Consider the following 15,980-nt stretch of genomic DNA (forward strand, 5'->3'; position numbering starts at 1 on the left):
ACGCCTGCTCTGTGAGTGTCACTTGGGTCTAAATCCAAGACTCGAAGAGCCCAGTAGATTTGCCCCAGTGGCTGGGGTAAGAAGCGGGGGCCCTACGAGCACACCTCCCTCGAAGGGTGAAGCTGGCAGACCCTGGCATCCTCTTCAGAGCAGGCAGGGGATTCCAAGGCCGGCCCATGGCATGCTGTGTCTAAAGGAATTGACCGCTGTATACCGCCCCGTCTCCGTCACAGGTCTCCTCTATGGAAAAACTCCTGTGCCGCTTCCCTGGGCTGGATTTGTGCCACAGGCAAGTGCCAGTTGTTCGAGCCCCCCGGCCAGCCTCTTGGGATGAGGGAGTTGAGCCCTTCCATGGGACCCCACGCCACCCTCCCGCCTCCAAGAACTCCCAGCAAGGAGTCCATCTCTCTCCCCCAGCAAGGGGGATAGCGTGGTGGCAGCTTCAGGCTCTTCGCTGTGGCCGTCACGCCACTCCTGCAGTGGAGAAACCACCAGCTCCAGCACTGTCAGTCTGGCCCCACCTGCACTCGGTTGATGGACAACATGCAAGCGCAAACGAGGGGCCAAATTAGCATGATGTATTGTCTGTTTGCAGTAGCACCTAGCGGCCCTAGTCCTGGGCCAAACCCTCAGAGGTTGGGAAAACACAGAATCAGAAAGCTGGCGTCTGCCCCCGAGAGCTCCCAAGCCAAATCTAAGACCAGAGATTCCAGGAGGGGACGGTATGAGGGCGGCACGAGGAAGCCAGAAGCGATACTGGTCAGCATGATGGGCAGTGGTCTCAGCTGCCTCTTTGGGGTCCCGGTTGTTGCAGGTCTTATAGCCAAGGCGCAATGAAACAAGTAGAGGGGCACTCTGTGCGCGCCCGCCTCAGGAGCTTCCATTCCCGTGGCTCGCTCTCCGCCAGCGTTGTCAGTGGCTGTAACTGACAAGCAGGCCCCTCCGGGCTCTGTTTATTCTGCCACGATGAGCAGGTGTCCCCGGTTTGCTTAGACGCCTGCCACTAACGGCTCAACACCCCTGGCCCCGGATAGAACACGACACTGCACAAACATCTGTTTACTGCCGTGGTAAATAGCCCCTCTATTTATAGCATGGCCTGGCTTGCTCTCTGTCGCCAAGGGGAGGGGTTCCCTCCTCATACCCGTATTTATAAGTCTGAGTGAGGTGGCAGGGGGCACTTCCCCCCCATCTGCCTGCTCCACAGAGAAGGAGGCTGCCCTGGCTAAGCCGAGAGGATGTCCGGGGAGACCTTTGCGTTCACGTCCTCCACCCTGCGCTCGCTGCGCCTGCAGAGAGAGCGGCTGGAGTGGGAGGACCGGCGGCGGGCTCTCTCTAGGCAGTGCCTTAGCAGGAGGTTCCCACCGGCCACCAGGAGCCCCCTGCTCCTCCCCAAGCCGGCGCGGCGTCCCCAGTACTGCCGGGACCCTGCTGTCCACAACGTCCTGTACACCGGGGACCTGCAGACCATCAAGAACATCTTCAAGGACGAGGCCATGGCCAACGTGATCGTGGAGACGGTCAGCGAGGAGCTGCTGTGGTCGGCGGAGCTAGGTACGGAGTGAGGCGTGGGGGGCGGGACGAGAGTTTCTGGTCCGGGCTTGTGGTTGGAACAAACACAGGGTTAAGTGCTGCCATCCTCCCCGCTGCTGCCCTGGGAGGCTCTGCCCCCCCCCCCCCCCCCGCCATCAGAGCTCTTCCCTGCGCTCCTCCCCCCCCCCCCGCCATCAGAGCTCTTCTCCTTCCCCACCCCGCCATCAGAGCCAGAGAGCTTTTGCTCCCAAAGAAGTGTCCGTTCTCATGGCTTGGCTCAGAGTGTCAGAAGGGAGCCAAGCAGAGTTCAGCGAAAGCCCCCCCATGGTCTCCTGGGTTCTGTCCATTCAAGGACACGTGCCCTGCTGGAGAGCAGGGGGTTGCATGCCGGGAGTCCTGGGTTCTAGACCCAGCTCTTTGTCTTAGTGGCTGGGCCATTGTTTGCATTTTAATAGCACCTAGAGATGCCAGCTGCTGTGTCTGTCTGTGTGCACTAGTTACTGTACATCAATGTAGTCAGAGATGGTCCTTGCCCTGGAGTGTCTGCAACCTACATCGATGAAGCAACTTAAGTGGGGAGGGGAAAACACAAGGGCAGAGAGCTGGCAGAGATGCCCCAGCAGGACAGCGTCCAAGCCAGGAACAGAGCTTGGATTCCCCGACAATCCGCAGCCCTGGTGGCTAAAACTCATTGCCCCTCTGATCTTACACAAGCTGCTCCACTTCTCTGCCCTCTCCCCCTGCCTCGCTGTGACCCTGAAAGCAGGCGTGTGCCCAGCCCTCTGCCGGCGTCGGGTCACGCGGATGAACTCCAGGGAGTCCTAGGAACTGTTCGGACTAGATGGACGCACCAGCCCTCTCCCTGGGGCAAAGTTGGCAGGTGCCATTAACCATGAGAAGTGCACCTGGGCTGGGCCTTCTGAGATTCCCCTGCCCCCCTGCAGGGCTGTGGGTGCTGAGTCCCCAGAAGAGGCACACGTCCCCCTTGCGGATCGTGGCGGGCAGAGGCTATCGGGACTGCGTGAAGCACTTGATCCTGCAGGGGGCCGAGGTCGATGCCGTGGTGGGCGGGAAGGCTGCTCTCCATGACAGCTGCATCCACCAGCGCGCCGAGTGTGCCCAGTTGCTCTTGAGCTACGGTGCCGACGCCAACGTGCTGACGGAGGAGGGGCTGGCTCCACTGCATCTCTGCACCTCCCCAGAGACCTTGCGGTAAGCTTGCGGGCAGGGACGGGGCAGAGTCTGGTATTTCCTAATGAATCCCCTAACCAGCAGAGACCTATAGGGCAGGTCAGTGACTTGCAAACTACCTGGTCTTTAAGGGGGGAGGCTGGGAAAATGGCCCTCCCCCAAGCTCTGCCCACAGGCCAAAGCTCCAACAGTAAGAGGTAAGTGGTCTCGTTTTGCAGGTTGTCACTAGTCTTCAGAGTCAACAAGGACCTGAGCCAGATCTCACACCTGAGCTGTTTCAGGCTCCCTGCAGACTGGGGCAGGCATTGCTGCCTCAGGTCCTCATTTGAAAATTCTATTCCCAATAGTCAGGGCTAGAGGTGTGGGGCCAAAAGTCTGGTAGCGAGGCTTGGGTGTGCCTCTTTTTTTGAGCTCCTCTTGTCAGTAGCTAGTGTTTCTCGGCTGTACAACGCGCGAATACTCCACTCACAGTCCTCAGAGCCCTTTACAAAGAAGGGCAGTATCACAAAGAAGGGCAGTATCATTACAGATGGGGAAACTGAGGCATAGAGGGCAGTGCCCAAACTCACCCCACAGAGCTGAGAATTAGAGCTAGGTCTGCATATCAGTCCTGTGCTCTACCCGGTAGGCCACGCCGCCTCCACGCCAATGATCTTCCCTAGTGTGGCATAAGTGTGTCAGGTGGCTTCTCCTATTTCTCCCCCCCCCCCCATGAGCTGGGTTACAGCATTACTGAGCCGAGACAGTAGGCCTGCCTCCCCTCGGCCTGCCATTGCAAGTCAGCAGCCCTGCCTGGCGCCGGTGTGCCAAAGGCACAAGTTCGTTTCTGTCACTTGCCTCTGAAGTCTCGCCCCTTTGCCGGCCCCACCAGAAGCTTCCCGCATGTGGAGCCGAGCTCTCTTGCTGCTGCCAAGGGCGTCTGCCTGAGTCTGCAGAGAGCCTGCAGCGATCCCTCTGGGCGTCACTCGGGTCGAAATCCAAGACTCGAAGAGCCCAGCAGATTGTTGGGGCGCAGCCCAGCCCAACAAGCCCCGGCTTGTTCCTGGGGAACCTGTCCTCTGAAAATCAGCTCTTTGTGGGATGGGGGGGCCCTTTGCACCCCCTTCCCACTAGGCACCCACGCCCTGGAAGAGGCCAATCAGGGCCTGGGGGCGGGAGAGTGCATGAAACCTCCTCCACGTTCCTCTTCTTCCCCCTCCCCCCCGCAAGCAGCATTCGATGTTTCAAAGCGCCACGTGCTCCCTGCAGGGCGGGGGCAGAGCGGAGGAGGCTTCGCATGGTCCCCTGCCCCCAGGCCCTAATTGGCCTGGGGTAGGGCTGCCAGATGGTTGAAACAAAAATACTGAACAGCCGCGCCCCCCCCCCCCCCCCAAAAAAAAAACAGGAAAAAATTCTGTTGAAGGGGGGAAAAAAGGGAGTGGAGGAGACCAAAGTTATTGAGCTCCCCCCCCCAAAAAAACCTCCAAGTAAGCCAAAAAAAAAAAGATTAAAATAAAACAGCAATAAAACTCCCTTTAAGAGTGAGCAGGGATAGGAACAGGGGAGTGGTTGAGCACTAAGACCCAGGGGAAACCATTGCTTCCCCTAGGTCGTTTGGCTGGCAGCCTTGGGGAACCAGGTAAGCATGGGGTCAGGGGGCTGGGGGTGTTGGGAGCCAAGGGGTGGCTCGGGGGGTGGAGGGGGAGAGGCTGGGCGCTGAGTGTTTGTAGGGTTGCCAGGTGCCCGGCATTTTCGCCTTCTGGCCGAGGAAAAATTCAGAAAATGCCCGACATTTCAGGTGTCCGGTATTCTCTGAATTTTTTTTACTGGACAGGAGCCGAAAATACCGGACTGTCTGGATGGATACTGGACATCTGGCAACCCTAGCCTGGGGGTGGGGGAGCAGTAGGGCCTCCATGGGCCGGATCCCCCCGCTTGGCGGGCCTCATCTGGCCCGTGGAGGCCCTTTTGCCCACCCCGGCTCTCATCTATGGGGAGCATGTTGGTACCGCGTGTTGCTGCAGGAGGTGGTACCCTCGCGCCGCCCGTGCCACGTCGTGTTTCTGCACTCGCAGCCCAGTTCGCACCAAGTTCTGTGAGCGGGTCCTGCCTCTGCTAACCGAAAGCCAAGTGAAGCTGTGAGCAATAGTCTTGGCCGTTGGGGCAGAGGCCTCACACCAGGCCTGTGATACCAGGGCTTATGTTTCGGGCCCTCCTCTTCCCCTGACTTATGGAGGGTGTAGTAAGATAAGAATGGGTCCAGAACCAGGCCGTGTTCCTGGCAGGCACTAGGGACAGGTGGATGGAGCCCACGTGAGCCTGGGCCTTGCCAGTATGAGCAACCCAGATTCCCCGGGTGAACATCTCGTGTTCATTTAGCCCGGTGGCGTCCGACCCTTCCACACTGGGCCCTGCCTCCCATGGACCTTGGATCCAGGCAGGTTGCTGGCCCCAACCTGAGCACACTTTTCTCAAGCGGATCAAAGCCCCAAGATCTGCTGTGAGTTGCATGGGTTCAGACTAGGCCCCGGCAGTGGAAGCAGAACCCAGCTCTCTGGCCCAGGCTGGGAAGGGGGAGAAAGGACAAGTCCCTGCATACTGTTCTGGGCAATGGTCCCTCTAATTTTGTCCATCCATGTGCGGAATAAATTGTATGTGCACTGAGGCATGTGCCTTTGTGCACCACCAGTAGAAACACGTGCTGGCGGCTGTGAGCAGTGTGGGCACTCTGCCAATCAGCTGGGTGCCCGCCCAAGCGCTCAGCTTACACTGAACACTGGTTCTGGGGAGAGGAGAGAGGGGACACGGTCCGTCTGTCCCCCCAGGTGTTAGAGAGGGGGCTGGAGTGGCAGGAGGAGCAGTGGTGAGGGCCGGGGAAGGGCACTGTAGCTCAGTCCCTGGCTGTGTGTCTCCAGGTGCGCCGAGCTGCTGCTGGAGCACGGGGCCCTGGTGAACCTGAGCACCAGGGACAGGCGGACGACTCCGCTGCACGTAGCCGCTGAGCACGGCCTGGAGGAGCACGTGCAGCTCTACCTGTGCTACGGGGCCGGCCTCACCCACCGGAACAGGGAAGGGGAGACGGCCCTGAACGCCGCCTGTGCCGGCGCCGACAAGCCCACCAAGGCCGGGCGCTACTACCGGGTGGCCAAGCGGCTGCTGGAGTGCGGGGCCGACGCCAAGACGGCCGGCAGGAAGAACCACACCCCCCTCCACAATGCCTGCGGCAACTGCCACCCCCGCCTGGTGGACCTGCTGCTCCAGCATGGGGCCGCCGTGAACGTCAGCAACTGTGCCGGCTACACGCCCATGGACTGCGCCCTGCAGGCCATCGAGGAGTACCTGGACGGGCAGCCCGAGCGGATCATCGCCAGCCTGCTGGACCACGGGGCGGCGGCCATCAATCCCAAGGTGAGGGAGCAAGCGGGGGGCACGTTGAAATCCTCAGAAATGAGGCAGGTTGTCTCGTTGGCCGAGGGTTGACACTGAGAAGAGTAAAAGCTTAGGGGCTGGGGAGTGAAATGCATTGCCCCTAATCCCCTGTCTTGGTGGGGCAGAGGAGGAGGGTTAATAGGCCTTTTCCTCTCCACCTCCTGGTTCTGTACAAGGCTCCCTTTGTGCCTGGGAGAGGGGTTCTTGCTTCAGGGCATTAAACCAGCCACTCGCTGCTGGGGTTAGGAAGAAGAGCATTATTATTAATTAGCTGCTTGCATCTTCCTCTGGAGTATCCAGTGCAGCCATGAGAGGCGGGGTCCTGGAGCAGATGGGCCTTGGGCAATTCTCTGCCTAGAGCCTTCTTGTAGGGCCCCAAGTCCCTCTGCGGGGACAGGCCTCCGTGGCAGCCTGTATAACTGCAGTCTCACAGCACAGCAGGGTGGGGTGAACCTCACTCAGGGCAAAGGGGGTTTTGTGTCCCTTCCAGAAAATATGCACATGGTTCCCTTTGCACGTGCTCCTCCATCTTGCATCTTCTCCTGCTGGGGTCTGGCCCTGTGACAGCTGGGAGTCCCTGTCCTCTAGGGCTGAGGCCCACCTCACCAGGCCATCGTCTCTGGCACCCTCGTCTTCCTTGCATTCCTCCTCTCCCTCCTGGCCGGCTCAGCAATCTTCTGCTTTCTCTCGCCGGGCTCTCAGATGCTGAAGTTCTGCTCCTTGTCCCCACGTGCCCTGGAAGTCGTGCTGAACTCCTACGACCGGATCCTGTCCTGCGATTCCTGGGTGGAAGCGGTGCCTCCGGAGATGTGGCAGGTACCTCCTAGCGTGCACCCACATAGCACCCTGCAGGAAGCTGATCCAGAGCAGGGGAGAGGCACAGTGTGGGCCGCTCTGGGGGCAGAATGGGAGCTCGACTCCCAGATCAGGTATATCCAGGGCTGCGAAGCAGGGTGAGCATCTGCTACATGCAGCCCTACACTGGAGACGGAGGGCTAATTGGTCCAGTGCCCTTTGTGGTCACAGCCGATCCAAGCGAGAGATGCCGCAAGTGGGATGCGAGCAGCCAGGAGACCCCGTTGGTTGGGTTTTGCATGCGCTGCCGTGAGCACAGTGCTGCTCTGAACTCAGCCAGCGGCTGCAGGGGACTTGGGTGGCTTAGCTGGGCTTGGTTTTCATGGAAGAGGCTCACGTACCCCAGTGAGAATTTAGGGTGCTACACCCCTGCCTAATACGCAGCCTGGTGCTCGCTCTGCCTGGGGCTGTAGGCAACACGTTAGCCGTCCCAGTACACAGCTGTATCGCGTGTTCTGCGTAACGTCGAGAATTTGGATCTCTGGGCAGCTCATCTGTGGGGACCAGATAGAGTCCCAAGCAGTGGATCTGTGGCTGCAGGAGCGACTCTGGAAGGAAGGGGTGGAAGAGCCATAGCTTGGGACGCTTAAAACTGGTCCAGTCCTGCATTGGTCAAGGGGACTAAATCCGTGGCTCCCACATGCAGCTGAGTGTAATGGTGACATCACTGGCTGGGGAAAGAGTGGGAGAGGCGGCATTAACACCCATAGAGCTCTTGGTCCTCCCAGTTCCTAGAGAGGACTGGGGTTTAAGAGTGGACTGGCTCGTCAAGCCCAGGCTAGGGATGTTAAATTTCGATTAATCAGCTAATCGAGTAGTCGATGGAATTTCCATCGACTGCTCGATTAGTCAGTAGAGGGCTGCTTGCTGTCCCGCTGTGCCTCCCCCTTTGAAATGTATAAGAGTTGCAGGTGGCTCTTGTACATTTCAAAGGGAGGGGCCCAGCAGTCAGGACCTCGCGTGAGCAGGGACTGTTTTGGTCCCCGCTGCGCCACCTCCTCCCTGCAGAGATGGTGCTGGGGGGAAACCGTTTTTAAGCCTGCTCCTGCTCCCCCTCCCTCTTGGTGCCTTTGATAGAGAGGCAGCAAGGGGGGGCAGGAGGAGCGACTAGTCAAGTAGTGACTCACCTACCCGATAAGCCAAGGTGTGTCAGGTAGTCAGCTAGTCGCTTGCGTCCCTAATCCAGGCCCCTGCTGTCATAGGCCACCCATCCTATCATCCCATTCATAAATTGTATTAAGCTCCATCTTAAAGCTAGTTCAGTTGTTTGCCTCCGGTGCCTCCTTAGTAAAGGTTGGGAAAAGGTTTTAACCATCAGAGGGAAGGTTCTGCAGCAGCCCCCTAAGTGCATGGGGGACTAATAAAATGGGGTGCTCCTGGGGAGGAAATATGCTGCTGAACACCCTGTAGAAGCCCTTCGTGTCTGCCTCTCCTGACTGCTGAGCCTTGTGATAGATGGAGCCTCATTGAATCTTCCTTCCCCCTCGGCAGGAGCACAAGACTTTCTACGACTCTGCTCTCCAGATGACCAACCAGCCCCGCCAGCTGCAGCATCTGGCGCGCTGCGCGCTGCGCACGTACCTGGGAGCGCGGTGCCATTCAGCCATCCCCGAACTCAAACTGCCCCCGTCTCTGCGGGCTTATCTGCAGCTCCCGCTAGAGGGCTACATCCGGTGACCGCGGAGATGCGTCCTTCAGGCATGATATTGGGGGAATGGCTTTGAATTGCTGATGGGTGACTGGGGAGAGCCAGTGGGTGTCAATGCAGACGGGGCTCCTGGTGTGCAGGGGTGTGTATTCTGTCAGTTCACTCATGCTGAGTAGTAGCCCCGGGGGCTACTTACATGCTGCTCCGCAAGAGTGAGGCTGACACAGTCTAGCCCGTTCGTACTTTCATAACAAGGCTTGGCTTGTGCTAGCACCGGTTTCCACCCTGCTCAATAATACGAGGGCAAAGGATGGAAAATTCACAATGTAAAACTGACAGGGCCGAATAGTCTTCCCTGTGCAGTGCCGCATTGGCCTGTGGAACTCATTGCCTCAAGAGGTCATTGAAGCAGAGAGCTGAGCAGAACTCGGGGAAAGACTGGACATGGAGCTAGAGAACAAGAAAATGCTGAGTTAGATGGTCTGTTGTATTTTAAAAGGCAGTGCAGTTCTATTTAAACCCCCTCCACTTTGGCCAGGAGCCAAATGCTGACCAATGGGATCAGGAAGAACGTCTCACTCTGATGGGAACAGAGAACGTTTCTTGTCCCCGGGACAGGTTACCCCACAACAGCCTGGGTTTCCTGCATCAACCTCTGAAGCAGCTGGTACTGCCCCCTGCTGGCCACAGGTCACTAGGGTAGATGGTGCCTGGTCTCTGTGTTCCTTCTAAACTCCGCAGCTTCACAGGGGCTTAATCAGCCCTGCCCAGTCAGACGCTCAGGGCTCTGCAGGGAACTGATGGAAGGGGTGAGGCTGATTAATCACCAGTGAAGCTGGGCTGCCCTGCAGCTTAGAGGGACTGCTGGTCTCCTTGATGTCACACTGGGGTTGGTTTGTTCTTTACAGGCAGTTCTCACCTGTAGGCTTTTTCTGAATCAACACCCTGATTCGATTGATGGCATTTGGCTTTGACTCTTGCCTGTACTGGGGTCAGAAACCCACGTCTTGGGGGCTGCCAGACTGCGCTGTGGCCCCAGAACTATGCTCTGGCTATAAATATGCCAGCAGCAGCAAGGCACAAAACATAAGCACAGATCTGCTGCTCGGTTTGCGATGCCTGTGGCCTGTGCTGCATGTCCCTCCCAAACTGGAGTGCTCTTAAAGACAGAGGAGAGTGATGCAAAGGCCTAATGGACAGATCTGTAGCAATTGCCAGCCCAGAAGCCTATCTCATCTTGTGTCCAAGAATGACCAGTGCCAGCAGCTTTGTGTGTGTGTGTCAAGAACACCCCCCAGTGGGCCAATAATTTCCCCAGAGGGGATGTTTCCTCCCAACCCCTCTCAGTTGGCTTACAACAAAAAATATCTAGCTTTCTTCATCTGTAAATCTCAAAGCATTTTATAAAGGCAGGTCTGCTTTACCACAGGCAAAAGCGAGGCACAGGGAGGTGGAAATGACTTCCCCAACAGGCCAGTGGTAGGGCTGAGACTAGCTCTCAGAATGCTAGCTTTGATCTAGCCACTAGGCCACACTGTAGCCCTTCTAATATAATTACGGATGGTCTCATTAGCTGAACTATTTTTCTTGAGCACAAAAGTTACATGCAGCTTGCAGTAAAATTATTCTGTTCAATTTATGCACTTTAGGGGCAGCCTGTGTTAGTTGTTTCCCAATGTAAAATAAAAAGCTACAGCAAATAAATTTAAAACCACGCTTGTCTTAAATCTTCCTGCATTGCTTATGTGACAGCTGGGGCTGGGGCTAGGGTCTGTGTTTTCCCTTGTTAATGAGGATCCTTAGCAGTTTGGGTGTTTACAATAAGCACTTGATTCTGAGGTCATCAGCTCTTGTATCTTAAGAAGGATACACTGAGAAGAGTAAAGGACCAGAGGTGGACAGTAGAAACCATTATGAGCAGGGCGGCAGGACTGACTTAAGGAGACTGACTTTCTCTGGTGCAAGGTTTTTAAAAAAAACTCCAGGTTATGCAGAGGGCAGCAGATGGAAATATTTATGGGCCCCAAAGCAAAAGTGCAGTAACTAATATTCCTCTTCGTCATCTCCATGCCCTTCGCAACTGTGGGGAAGCACGAGGAGAGCCCTGCAAATCCATGGAACTCACTTTAAATCTGCGAGTGGCCGCGTTTTGTTTTTCCCAATACCAATTTTGTATCCAGGCAGGGTTCTAAGCACGAGCCCCATTTTACAGCTGGTGAACCCTGAGGCCCAATCATGACTTAGCCAAGCAAATCAACAGGGCAGGTGGGACTAGAACCCAGGTTCTTACACAGCTGCACTAACCCCTCTGCTTTCCTTTTTAGGGCGTGTGAATGTTTTGTCCCCAGTGCAGGGTAATGGTCCTAAAAACCAAACCAACCTGGGCCTGTACAACAGCGGCAGTTATTGATAATCTAGGCAAATATAACTTAGATAGGGCCACGATAAGGTGGGTGCATAATTGGCTGGATAACCGTAGTCAGAGAGTTGTTGTTAACGGTGCTAAATCCTGCTGGAAAGGGATAACAAGTGGAGTTCCGCAAGGGTCTGTTTTGGGACCCGTACTGTTCAATATCTTCATCAATGATGTAGATATTGGGATAGAGAGTACGCTTATTAAGTTTGCAGATGATACCAAACTGGGTGGGGTTGCAACTTCTTTGGAGGATAGGGACATAATTCAAAATGACCTTAGCAAGTTAGAGAAATGGTCAGAGGTAAACAGGATGAGGTTTAATAAAGAGAAATGCAAAGTGCTCCACTTAGGAAGGAACAATCAGTTCCATACATACAAGATGGGAAGCGACTGTCTAGGAAGGAGCATGGCGGAAAGGGATCTAGGGGTCATAGTGGACCACAAGTTGAATATGAGTCAACAGTGTGATGCTGCTGCAAAAAAAAGCAAATATGATTCTAGGTTGTATCAACAGGTGTGTTGTAAGCAAAACTCGTGAAGTCATTCTGCCGCTCTACTCTGCACTAGTTAGGCCTCAGCTGGAGTACTGTGTCCAGTTCTGGGCGCCATTTTCAAGAAAGATGTGGAGAAATTGGAAAGGGTACAGAGAAGAGCGACAAGAATGATTAAAGGTCTAGAGAACATGACCTATGAAGCCAGGCTTCATGAACTGGGCTTGTTTAGTTTGGAAAAAAGAAGATTAAGGGGGGACATGATAGCGGTTTTCAAATATCTAAAAGGGTGTCACAAGGAGGAAGGAGAAAATTTGTTCCTCTTGGTTTCTGAGGACAGGACAAGGAGTAATGGGCTTAAAGTGCAGCAAGGGAGGTTTAGATTGGACATTAGGAAAAAATTCCTAACTGTCAGGGTGGTCAAATATTGGACTAAATTGCCAAGGGAGGTGGTGGAATCTCCCTCTCTGGAGATATTTAAGAACAGGTTAGATAGACATCTGTCAGGGATGGTGTAGACGGAGCTTGGTCCTGCCTTGAGGGCGGGGGGCTGGACTCGATGACCTCTCGAGGTCCCTTCCAGTCCTATGATTCTATGATCTGCCCTGATCTTCTGGCACACCGGGCAGGGATCCTGCAGCAGAAGGAAAAACAAGTGCCTGCAATTGAAGGGGAGATCTTTGGGGAGGACAAGTCCCTTTGGGCAAGGAGTGCTGCCTGGCTGCTTCCTGCAGTGGAGACAGGCGGAGCTGCTGGCATGTTGAAGGTGCTGCTCGGGGCATGGTAGAGCCCAGCAGTTGTATTTTTATCTGATATTGCTGAGCCATTTCCTTGGTGACAAGGCCCTTCCTCGTGCCCTGGAAGCCAGGGCAGTGCTGTTCCCCTTTGTTCTCCCTCTGTAGAACAGGGATAATGCCTTAACCCATCTCCTATAGAACATTAGAACTGGAAGGGACCTTGAGAGGTCAAGTCCAGTCCCCTGCCCTCACAACAGGACCCAGCACCATCCAAACCATCCCTGGTAGGTGTCTGTCCAACCTGCTCATAAATGTCTCCAGTGATGGAGCTTCCACAACCTCCCTATGCAATTTGTCAGGGTAGTTAAACACTGGAATAAAGTTTTTCTTAAACCTCCCTTGCTGCAGTTTAAGCCCATTGCTTCTTGTCCTATCATCAGAGGCCCAAGGGAACAATTTTTCTCCCTCTTCTTTGCTGACGGAAGTGAGAGGTGGGGCTTGAATCCAACCTCCTGCTCCAAGCCAGACTCTGGCACTGACATTCCCCTCCCTCCCCCCCGCAGTTGGAATACGACAGACCATTCCCCAGGTCACACCCTGCCGGACATGGCGGAATCAGGATCCGGGGCTCAGGTTGTAAAGGTGATACACATGAGGATAGCAGCTGCAGGGACTCTGAAGACATCACTCGCTAGTGCAAAATGGTAGGGTTCAGGGTGGGAGAAGGCAGGGCCATCCCTACCGATGCTGGTGCCCTTTGCAGCTGAGGGAAAGGGGTTGCCAACACTCCCGGTCCATGCCAGGAGAGTTGACAACCTGGAGCAAGCAGGGAAGGCGGTGTGGGCTAGAGGAGCAGCAGGTGGTCACACAGCCGGCCAGAGAGACGTGGCCCCTTTACGGTGAAAGTCCTGCTTCTCTTCAGCCACCTGCTGTGCAGCTGCTCCCTGCCCAGTCCTCTGGCCCATGAGGGGCACTCATCTCCGGTAAGTGGGGGCTGGGCACAGAGCCCTTTGGGTGCAGCTAGCAGAAGGGGCAGAGGGCGGGCTGTCACGGGATGGGGCAGCCAGAGCCTTAAGACAACATGCGGTTGCATAGGGCACAATAGAATTTGGATCAATATGGTGCCTCAAATGTCATGGTTCTTTGCACAGCTGTGTGTTTTGCCTCTTGGTAGGGGAGGGTTAGGGTATGTGGGTCTTTTTTTCCCCTCTTTCCTCCTTGAAGCATTAAGCAGGGGCCACTGCCCCAGACATGATCATGTAGCATCACAAACTTTAGCCTGAGCTGGGCTGGCAGCTTGCACAGGGCGGCAGCCACACCAAATTCTAAGGGTTTGGGTCCCTTTAAAACATTGTAATGCAGGAAGCTTCTGTACAACAATGTGCCCCCGCCCTGGACGGGATGCGATCAGACGTGCTGAACCGTGTGCCTCAGCCCTCAGCTGCACTTTGGTAATAATTGTACTTAGCCCCCTGCAGGATGTGGTTTCTTCTTAATTCCTTCTCCTGCTAGGTTACATCCTGTTGGTGTTTGCTATTAAACAAAAGCCATACTCTACCCAAGAGATGGCTACTTCTCCTTCCAGGGTGGTCTGTCAGAGATGGGGTCTGAATCTGGGTCCCCTAGCCCCTATCTCCAGTTCTACTATTCCCCTGCGGGATGGCCTTGAGCAAGTTACCTCCCTGTTCCATGCCTCAGTTTCCCTGCATGTGAAAGTCTGGGGAGTGGGGCAGGAAGAGTTAAACCCCTCTAACCAAGCGAGGCCAGGTTCCTGGAGCCAGGCACAGCTCCTAGTCCCACCCCGACCCTGACCTTGTAGCCAGGCATGGATTCCAGGCACCTGTCTTTACAGCAAAGCTGTCTCATTGACTGAGCCTAATACTACCAGCCACTATATTCCTCACACAGTCCTGCCATTGCACTCTTCCTCTGCTGTGTCCTCAGAAAAAATAGCATATCTTTGTTAATGCTGCCTCCCTTTCAGCACTGTCCTTATGACTTCTGGTGCCTGGGGTGTGGGGCAGCAGCTGTTTCTTGTAACTGGACACGTGTTTCATAATCGTGCTTGTGGTCTAGTCACTAAACACTCGTTGAGTCACATCAGGTAATGGCTGACTGCTAAATAGTGACAAGTGTTTAAGGTGCTTAAATACACAAATGCTAGAACTCTAAATAACATGGGTGAACTCGAGTGCCTTGTATTGAATGAGGCTCTTAATAGAATGAGGCATCACAGGAACTTGGCAAAAGGAGGATAATTAATGGGACACAGTAATACCAGGGTACAAAATATTTCAGGAGGTTCTAACAGGGTGTGCTGGTGGGCGAGTGGCACTAGATGTGAAAGAAAGGCTAGAATCAACTCGAGATCTTGGAGTCTATGTGGAAAGTTCTTTGAAAACATACTATGTGCAATAGTTTAAAAAAAAAAAAGCAAACCATGTTGGGACTCATTAAGAAATGGATACATAATGAGACAGAAAATATCATATTGCCTCTATAAATCTGTGGCATGTCTGTATCTTGAATGCTGGGGGCAGATGTGATCACTTCCTCTCAAAAGAGAAATATTAGAATTGAAAAAGATTGAGAAAGGGCAACAAAAATGATCAGGGTATGGAACAGCTGCTATAGGAGGAGAAATTAATAAGACTTGGATTTTTCAGCTTAATAAAGTGACAGCTAAGAGGGGATATGGTAGAGGCTTCTAAAATCATGACTGGTTCCATGTTCCATATGGTTTCATCCAAAACATTTCATTTCCTAGCTTAACCATGGTACGGAAAGTTCTTCTAAATGTAATTTGCACTACTGTGGGCAGTTTGTTCTCACCCCCTCTCCTACTAATTATCACTTACTAGCACATTAAAAAATACCAAATAGTCCCTAACGTGCTGCAAGCCTAACAAAAAATGTAGATGGTATCATGAGTATTCGTGGGTACAACCCACTCACATGATTCCCCACCTACAACACGTGCTTTATTTCCGGCCACAGCCATGTCCAATGGGACCTCATAAATTACCCGTTTGCACCATACATTTGGGTGGCTGTCCATCTGCTTTTACTTTCCCTAGAATGTTAGTGTCCAACCTGTTCTGTAGCACTGCACTCCAGCAGCACCACTGCACCCCAGTACGTTTCCCAAGGCTTTTCCTGGAGTGATTAACATCTCTAGCTGCTGGCTCAGCAGTAGAGTCCTGTGTGGGCCTATTTTTTAATACCTACTCCACATGGTTCTTTAATGTCGAGCTGGCTCCTGCTATGACCCATGCGAGTCCCGCAGGACCCAGGGGCTCCCAGTCCCACAGCGGGGCATTACGCAGCATTTGGACCATTGCAACCTTGTGGGTTCACCCCTTCCCCTTGGCCCCACCCTGCAGCCAGAGTCTCCTAGGTCTTGTCTTTTCTGAGCTGCCCCCCAGCTTCTGCCCCACTTCCTGGGGACACTGCTGGGCTGAGCTAGCCCCTGCCAAGTTACCCCCTTGCCTCCCTTATAGGGACCACAGAGGTGGAAGCCACACCCCTTTGTTACAAGCCCCGCCCACTAGTCCTGGCGCCGCCCCCTGCCCAACTCTCTTGAAGGGACCTGTTATGGAGGCGGGCTTGGATCAATCCGACCAATCGCCTGCCTCCTGGCCCCGCCCCTTTCCCTCGCGGCTCATTTTAACTACGTCACCAGCGTACGCCGACGCGCTCCT

The 15,980-nt window shown here is 54.6% G+C and overlaps 1 protein-coding gene across 2 annotated transcripts; it reads left to right on the plus strand.

Moving 5' to 3' along the window:
* The first annotated feature begins 3 nt into the window (after window positions 1-3).
* Window positions 4-13,861, plus strand: ASB16 (ankyrin repeat and SOCS box containing 16). 2 transcript variants are annotated; one of them, XM_006125719.5, is made up of 5 exons: window positions 4-1,554; window positions 2,478-2,745; window positions 5,619-6,111; window positions 6,835-6,948; window positions 8,479-13,861. In XM_006125719.5, the coding sequence occupies exons 1-5, from the start codon at window positions 1,239-1,241 to the stop codon at window positions 8,662-8,664; spliced, it is 1,377 nt and encodes a 458-aa protein (XP_006125781.3). In that variant the 5' UTR covers window positions 4-1,238; the 3' UTR covers window positions 8,665-13,861. The 2 variants fall into 2 exon arrangements, with proteins under 2 accessions (XP_006125781.3, XP_075767317.2); XM_075911202.2 differs by having other exon boundaries at window positions 1,415-1,554; window positions 2,031-2,745.
* Window positions 13,862-15,980: the final 2,119 nt, after the last annotated feature.

This window comes from Pelodiscus sinensis, chromosome 29 (genome assembly GCF_052426305.1).
Source record: "Pelodiscus sinensis isolate ZL-2025 chromosome 29, ASM5242630v1, whole genome shotgun sequence".
NCBI lineage: Eukaryota > Metazoa > Chordata > Testudines > Trionychidae > Pelodiscus > Pelodiscus sinensis.

Coding starts and splice junctions, on each gene's coding strand:
- ASB16 (XM_006125719.5), top strand. CDS start 1,239: ATGTCCGGGGAGACCTTTGCGTTCACGTCCTCCACCCTGCGCTCGCTG. Junction 1,555..2,477: donor GCTGTGGTCGGCGGAGCTAG/GTACGGAGTGAG, acceptor GCCCCCCTGCAG/GGCTGTGGGTGCTGAGTCCC. Junction 6,949..8,478: donor TGCCTCCGGAGATGTGGCAG/GTACCTCCTAGC, acceptor CCCCCTCGGCAG/GAGCACAAGACTTTCTACGA.